Source organism: Panthera onca, chromosome B4 (assembly GCF_046562875.1).
Source record: "Panthera onca isolate mPanOnc1 chromosome B4, mPanOnc1 haplotype 2, whole genome shotgun sequence".
Lineage (NCBI taxonomy): Eukaryota > Metazoa > Chordata > Mammalia > Carnivora > Felidae > Panthera > Panthera onca.
The window spans coordinates 136355754-136363445 of NC_138345.1; the positions used below are offsets into that span (position 1 = coordinate 136355754).

Below are 7692 nucleotides of genomic sequence, written 5' to 3' on the forward strand. Positions count from 1 at the left end.
AAAATCTTTTGAATTGCAGCGAGAAAGGATTGCGGGGCGTCCTGGCCGTGTGGAGGGCTCCCAGGGGCAGCATGGGGCTTTGGGACACGGCGTGGGGCCTGGTCCCCTTGGGCCTGGAGAGCTGTTAGCTTTTCTGTCTGCCCTGTTCCGGGGGGCCCGGGCTCAGGGGGTCGCTTCTCTGCAGGTAGGAAAGGTTAGTGGAGGCGATGGCGTGGCTGAGACGAGAGTAGAGTGGTGGTGACTTCCTGTCTGGCAGTTTCCTCAGACTGAGAAGGAAGCGGGAGGAAACTTGTCCTGCTGAGCCCAGTAGCTGCAGGGAAGGGGGTCTGGGCGGGAACTGCTCTCTGCAGGAGCACTTTCGAGGAGCCGTCTCTCTCTCTCTCTCTCTCTCTCTCTCTCTCTCTCTCTCTCTCTCGGAGTCTTGGGTCAGGTCCCGCTGTGTGGCGAACGGGGACACTCGTCCTGTTCGTTCCCGGCCTCTGCTCGGGAAGGACCCTCGGGCCTGGAAGAGGCCGTGAGAAGATGTCCCGAGTCGGGCCGATCGAGGAGCCTTCCAGACCCAAGTCTTCTTCCTGTCTCTCCCTCTCTGCCACCCTGTCTCCGTCGCGACCCCAAGCCTGTTGTGCCCGTGTGGAGTAGGTGGGCTGGACGGTGCCAGCCAGCGTGGGAAGGGGCACAGATCTGAATCCTGCCTCCGACTCGTCCAGCCCTGAGCCTTGCTTGGCACGGGCCTCCTAACCCATCTCAGCCCCGGGGCCTCCTTCGCAAAGTGGCCGGGACGTAGCCCACAGCCCTCCTCCGGGCCGGCTCCGTGCACCTCGGGCTGGGCGTCCAACATCCTACCTGGCCTTCCCGTTTGGCCTTTTCCGAAGGCCTCGGGAATGGCCCGGGACCCTCCGGCCCCCTCCATCTGGCCATTTGCAGCCCCACCCAGCCCTGGGTGTGAACGGCCTGTCCCCTCATTGGACCCCTCCCCGCACTGGATGCCTCCCCACACCGGGCCCGTCCCCGACCTGGGCCCCTCCGCCTGCCAGTGCTGCTGGGGGGCCCTAGAGGCCCCTCCGCGGTACGCTCAGCTGCTGTGCGTTTGCCAGCTGAGGGTTATTTTGTCACACATCTTTTTCCTGGTTAATTATTAAAACTAAGTAAAACGCTCATGTTTCTGGTTCATTTACACTGAAATCCTGAAGGTGTTACTGTGGAAAGGATGTTTGATTACTCAGAGCCCCGCGGTCCTTTCCAGCTCTGACTCTGCTGTGTTTTATTTTTGGTGCCCCCTCGTCCGATCTCTAACAACCTTTGCGCTCGGGAGACGGCTGGCTGTGCCTTGGTCACCCTGCGTCTCTGTGATCCGGGTGGATAAACACAGCAGACAGGGTGTTATTTTCAACCTCTTCACGACGTGTTAGCAGAACACAAGCTTTCAGGGTCCTTGCGGGCCGAGTGGGGCCTTTTCATTTCGGGAAGATTCCATGTGTGGGTGGGGGTGGGGGCGGGGTCCGCCTTCCTGTGACATCCAGCAGGTGGAGGCCAGCACCAGGGGGCCCCACTGCCTGTCACCTGCAGCCACCACTGCTGGCGTCAGTCCCAGCAGCGTCCCCAGTGCCTGCCCAGTGCCTGGGCCACCGCTGCCCCCGAGGCCCGTGTCCTGCCCGGCTACGCACACAGGCTCTGTGTGTGAGCCCCTCCCGGCACGTGGTGGGTGGCCGCTCGGTGTGCAGGGCTGAGGGCCTCTGGGACGTGACTTGTCCTCTCTGAGCCTCATTTCTTTTTTTTTTTTTTTTTTTTTAATTTTTTTTTTTTTCAACGTTTTTTTATTTATTTTTGGGACAGAGAGAGACAGAGCATGAACGGGGGAGGGGCAGAGAGAGAGGGAGACACAGAATCGGAAACAGGCTCCAGGCTCCGAGCCATCGGCCCAGAGCCTGACGCGGGGCTCGAACTCACGGACCGCGAGATCGTGACCTGGCTGAAGTCGGAGGCTTAACCGACTGCGCCACCCAGGCGCCCCTCTGAGCCTCATTTCTAAAACAGGGTCACTGCCACTTCTCATCGTGTGGCCCTCAGCAGAGCCGGCCCTTGGGGACGCCCGAGCCCTTGAGGGCGGGTTTTGTGCCTTGCCCCCCTGCACCTCTGAGCTGCCTCTGATCACTGGTGAGGGCAGTGAGAACCATCTAGTAAACATCTCCACCCTTCCCTGCTCCCCCGCCCACCCCATGCCCTGCCCCTGCCCGCCCGTGCCCTGCACTGGGCCACTTGGGTCCCAGTGGATGTGCCAACTCCAGGGCTCCCTCTGGCCGCGTTTGTTCCCACCTCGTCCTTTCAGAAGAGAAGCAGCGGGCAGCGGGCGGGCCTGGGAGCGGCTGCAGAGCCTGACCCCTGCCCTTGCTTCCTGGGCAGGTCCACAACGTGGCGTTTGCCTTTGAGCTGATGCTGGACGGAGGCCTCAAGACCCCCAAGGCTCGCCCTGAAGGTAATGCCCTGCCCCCGGCCCTGCCTACCCCAGCCCCGGTGCCCCCCGTGCTCTTAGCTTTGGGGACCAGGACCCGGAGGACTGTGCTGGTTTTTAGCAGCCCCTTGACTTGGAGGGCGTGGCCTCCGCCCACGAGCCTCAGGACCTTTGTCCCCCTGCGGGTGCCAGCGCTCAAGCTGAAGATGCTCTTTCCTGCCTTGAAAGGATATTAAAAGCTTGCTGCAGTCAGATGACTGTTGGGTTGATGTCCCTGACGGCCGGCAAAGGGCAGGGCTTGTGAACAGGGACGAGGCGCGATCATGCTGTGTGGGGGTCTGAATAGCCGCAGGGAGGCCCGGGGAGCCGGTGGTGCGGCCACCTGAGCAGGGAGCCTGGGGGACCAGGAGCGGGCCTGGTGCCTTCCTCGGACCTGCCCGTTCACAGAGGGCATCGGGCCTGTTGGCCGCCTCCGGCTCGGTGGCTCCTGACCTCCCGTCGCTGCAGCCGTGGCCGGCGGTGGGAGGGTGCCGGGGCCGAGGCCTCAGGACCGGGGAGACCCTGGGAGCCCCGGGTGTCGGTGGGAGCCCCTGAGTTCATTCTGAGGGTGAACCGGCGGGCAGGCCGTTTCTCCTCTGCGAGTCTTGGTCTCCTGTGCCAAACGGGAAGGCGGGGTGGGGGGGGGGGCAGGGAGGGTTATGCCAGCGCCCTGCGCTTGCCTCCTGCTCTGACAAGCTGGGCTTGGAAACGCTCTGGGACTCCGTGTAAGGACAGCTGTTGGCTCACGGCAGCCCCTCAGCCTGCCTTCCGTAAGAGATGCTATTTTTGCTTCTGGGGTTGAGTCCCTACAGGGGGAAGGCAAGGTGATCGTGCTCTGGCCCGACAAGGGGCTTTTGCATCCCCTGCCAGTTCTACAGGGGAACAGGACTGGGGCCCAGAGCAGGGATGTCACTTGTCTGAGGTCACAGGGCAAGTGAGAACACCCAGGTGCCCAACATCCAGGAGGACCGGTCCCTTTCCCACCAAAGAAGGCAGCCTAGACTTAGTAGGCTGTCGGATCCTCCGAGGGTCCTGCCGTGGGCTACCCCCGGCCCCGTTGCCTGACCTCGAGGGGGCAGGATGGAGTAGCAGCCCCACCCCGCCCTGCCCCAGAATGCCCACCGCCGGTCCTGGCACCGGATGGCCCGTGGGTGTTGGACCCAGTAAGCATCCTCGGCTGTTGGAGACCCCGCACCACGTGGACGCCACTGGTCCCCAGACCGGCCTCGCTGCAGACTCTGTCCCGGCCATCCCAGGTGCTCACTGAGCGGGCAGGTGGCCTGGGGGCCCCTGTGGCAGTCTGTGTCTCGGGACGGCGCTGCCCAGGGCGTCCCGGGTGTGGTGGCTGTCGGTCTTTAAGCCAAGGTGCTCCGCTGTGGACGCGACAGCTGCCCCGTGTGCTCCTTTGTGCTGGCACTCGGGCTCAGGTGTCCTCACCCCGCCCACGGTTTCTGTTTCCTTCCGCAGACGTGGTAAACCTGGATCTCAAGTCCACACTGAGGGTCCTTTACAACCTGTTCACCAAGTATAAGAACCTAGAGTGACCTCGGAGAGCGGCGGAAACCCCTGTGCAGGGCGGGGAGGCCCGCTGGCTCCCCCTCCGAGCCAGGGTTATCCCCGCCCCCACCCCCACTCCACCCGGCCTTTTCGGGTCGTTGCTCTTAAACTCCCTTGTGTAGCTCCTGTAACTCTGCAGCGGGCAGGACCCTTGCGAATCCGGGGTTCTGCGCTCCTGTCTTGTTTGTGGCTCCTCCGGTGCCCCGGTCGCACCCACACCTCCCAGCCCGTGGGAGGGGCACCCTGCGATCCTCTGGACCCAGCGATGAACCGCCCCGGGCGATGAGAACAGCATCAGTAGCTGTCCCCGAGCCGAGACTCAGCTGGACCGTTCTGGGGGAATCTCCGTGGAAGCGAGACCTTTCCCGTAGAAAGCATTTTACGGTTTTAAAAACTGCTTTTAAAGTCCCAGAAGCTTTCGATGGAACAGGAGGGCCTGTGCCGTGTTCTGCTTCCTGACCAGTGTTCTTGCATTCACTTTTTGCATGAACATCTAAGACCCAGATGACCCGCTGCCGTTGTGTGGGAGGAAGGGTTTGCTGAGGCTGTTTCTGTATTTCTTTTCTTCTTCTTCTTCTTTTTTTTTTTTTTTTGGGACAGCCAAATGGGTTGTGTTAGGAGGTACACCTACAATGTTGCTCGATCCATCTCAGAGGCCCTGTTTGGGAATAGATGCGTTTCTCAAACTTCTAGAAAGGGGAGTCTATCAGCTTGCCAGGGGCTTCTAGAACAAGGTGCCACAGGCAGGGGGCTTAGGCAGCAGAAATGGGTGGTCTCCCAGCTCTGGAGGCCAGAAGTCCCGGCATCACAGTGTTGGCTTATAGATGGCCGTCCTCCCCCTGGGTCCTCGTGTCGTGGTCCCTATGAGTGTCTGCGTCCTGATCTCTTATAAGGACACCAGTCATAATGGGTTAGGGCCCCCCCATGTGACCTCATGTTAACATACGGGCCTCTGTATAGACCCTGTCTCCAAATACAGTGACATTTTGAGGTACTCGGGGTGAGAGCTTCAACGTACAGATTCCAGGGGACACTGTTCAGGCCTTAATGGGGGGATATGAAGTGCTCCTCCCCCTCCTCCCGAGTGTGGCTTTCTAGAACCCTGCTGGCCTCTCCCGCTGGTCGCTTGGTGCCACCCGCCCTCCTCCCCTGTCCACCTTGGCTCAGGAGAGAAATAGGGCCGTCCTGCTGTCCGTAGGCACCGTCGAGCTGTTGTGTCCTACTAAATCGAATGCCAGTGCTCACGGCTCACAAAACGGCTTAATATTCTGGCTCAGCCCCGCTGCTTCCAGGCTGGGGCCAGTTTCAGAATCGCCGTTTTGATGGAGGTGGTTTCCCAACGGGGGAAAGAAATAATTAAAACAGTATTACCGTGGTTCCTACGGATGCGGTGACATTAAAGATCCACGTTGACAAAATAGCCAAGGCTGGAAGGTTCCGTGCTGACTTCATTACACGCCTAGAATGCCAGCATCCTGAAAGCCGTGGAGACCAGTCGTCCGGCCCCGTTCACAGGCAGGCTTGGTGAGGGTGATCCCTGGGGGCCCAGGGGGCCGAAAGGGGTAGGAGTGGGGACACGGATTTGGAAAGCACACGGCCTCAGGGTTTTCAGCCCAGACAGGCTCTGCACCACAAAGAGAAGGAAATTGCCCTGGAAGGCACGGGGGCTCCGCGTTCCCAGGCGACGAGCCCTCTTCAAGCCCTGTGTGTTTCTGGTCAGAGGGTAAGAGGGATACTAAGATCCGGGTCAACTATGAACAGGCACCTTGGCCTCACAGTGCTGACTGCTGAAGGTCGTGGGTCCGGCAAAAGATGTCATCTCTCCAAACTGGTTTTATTCGAGTTGGATCAGGGCTGTGGGTGTGCCTTCCGCACACCTGTAAGGGGCCCTGGAGCTGTGTGCACCTCATTTCCCTCCCTTCCCCGTCCAGTGAGAATCGGAATTGAAAGCATGGCCTGGACATTCGCACGGTGGTGGGGGGGAGGGGTGCAGATGTGAGGCGGAGGGCAGGGCCACCTCTGGGGACGGTCCCCCCTCCTCTGATCAGCCCCATTGGCCACACTGGGGCATCTTCTTGGGGTGACTTGGGCAGCAGAAGCAACTTTCCTTAATCCCGGAAAGTTCTAGAACCCTTCCTCAAGCGACCCACATTTTCAGTGAATTGTGTTTCCACGAAGGAGGCCCCTCCACAGGAACTAAGGAAAAGCCAGCTCGTTTGCGCCCGAGCGGCGATGGCTCAGGGTCTCCGGGGCCCGAGTGCGGGGTCGGGCGGGGGTGGTGAGTTGGTCACCTTTGATCCTTCTCCGAGTGGCTTTTGTTCGCGTCCTCCGCCGGCCACGGGGAAGCCGCCTGCAGCTTCGTTTCCCTTGTGACAACCGCGGGGTGTCCTGTCGGCCGAGCCCCGTGTGCCCCAGTGTCCTAACTGCATGTGACAGAGAGCTGTGATTTAAAGGAACCAGATGCTTTTTTTCAGCCCCTTCGTGTGCCCGTGTTTCACAGTCTTTTTAATTGTTTTAAGCCCATGTCTGTTTTGGGTTTCTGGATATTACAGAAAAGCCGCTAAAACCCTGGCTGTGCTGTTATGCTGCCCGCCTGGCTGGCCGCGGGAAGCTGAGGCTTTTCTTGAGTGCCGCTGGCCAGCACCCTCTATGCAAACCTGATCTGTCCTAAGCCGGAGGCTCGGTCAGGAGGGTGCCGGGAAGTGCAACAGTGTGCTGTTATTTATTCCAATAAAGAACTCGAGAGCGTGGGGCCGTCCGCTGCTTGTGTCTGGTTTTTCTCTCCTGCGCTTAGGGGTCATCGGTTCGCGCCGGCCCGGTGCTGGGGGCTGGGACGCACAAGCTCCAGGAGCTTCCGATCGGACCAGGCCTGCTGGACAGCGGCGCTGTCTCAGGGGGTGGTGTCCTTAACGCTGCAGGGCGAGTGACCCGGGTGACCCTCGGCGGTGGCCAAGGGCTCGTGCCCCACGCTGGCCCTGCTGTGAGCCTTCCCTGCAGAAGTCACGGGGTGATTCGGGCGCCTCGAGAAGAATCCCCGATTGCCGCCCCAAAGAACCCAGGCTTCGGAGAATTGCCTGGTCCAAACCCGCTTTGTTCCCATGTGACTGCTGGCTGGTTAGTTCTCTCTCGCTTTCCACGGTGGGAACGTCCCTCCAGTTTCCCTCCCTAAAGAGCCACCTTCCTTAATCTAGGTTCGGTTGCCTGTAACTGGGGCCACTGTAGTTGCTCGAGGCAGAAAGGAATCGAACGCAGGAAATGAGGTGGCCCCAGAGCCACGGGAAGGCTGGCGCGGCAGGCTGGGGACAGGCCCCCACGGAGGACGCTTCGAACCGCACCGTGGTGCCGGCCGTCCCTGCCGTGACCAGGAGGCTGCTGACTGGCTGCTGCCCCGCGGTTTCAATTTCGAGCCGGATACTTTCCGTCCGCCTCTCCAGATGCCTCTCCAGCGTTTTCCGCGCTGGCCTCCCGGACTGCGTCCGTGCGCTGCCTTGCCTCTGGCTTCTGTTTGGACTTGGCCGGTGGGAGGCCCCGGCAGGAGGGAGCGTGGGGGAGAGGGAGCGAGGTCGGGGGGTTTGTACTCCAGGGCCGCCCCTCTGCGGGGCCACCGGGGTCGGAGGGCCCCTCTACCACACCCCTGGCTGGCGGAT

At 61.0% G+C, this 7692-nt stretch overlaps 1 protein-coding gene across 5 annotated transcripts in view; it reads left to right on the top strand.

Moving 5' to 3' along the window:
• The window catches only part of PARVB (parvin beta), a 103496-nt gene extending 96697 nt beyond the window's left edge, over positions 1-6799 (top strand). For 2 of the 5 annotated variants that reach the window (XM_078449346.2, XM_078449342.2), the window contains 2 exons: positions 2401-2473; positions 3956-6799. In XM_078449346.2, coding sequence (XP_078305472.1) covers positions 2401-2473; positions 3956-4032 — 150 coding nt within the window. In that variant the 3' untranslated portion in view covers positions 4033-6799. Of the gene's footprint in view, positions 1-2034; positions 2155-2400; positions 2474-2570; positions 2688-3955 lie in introns of those variants that run through there. The other 3 variants (XM_078449347.2, XM_078449345.2, XM_078449343.2) reach the window with 2 other exon arrangements.
• Positions 6800-7692: the final 893 nt, after the last annotated feature.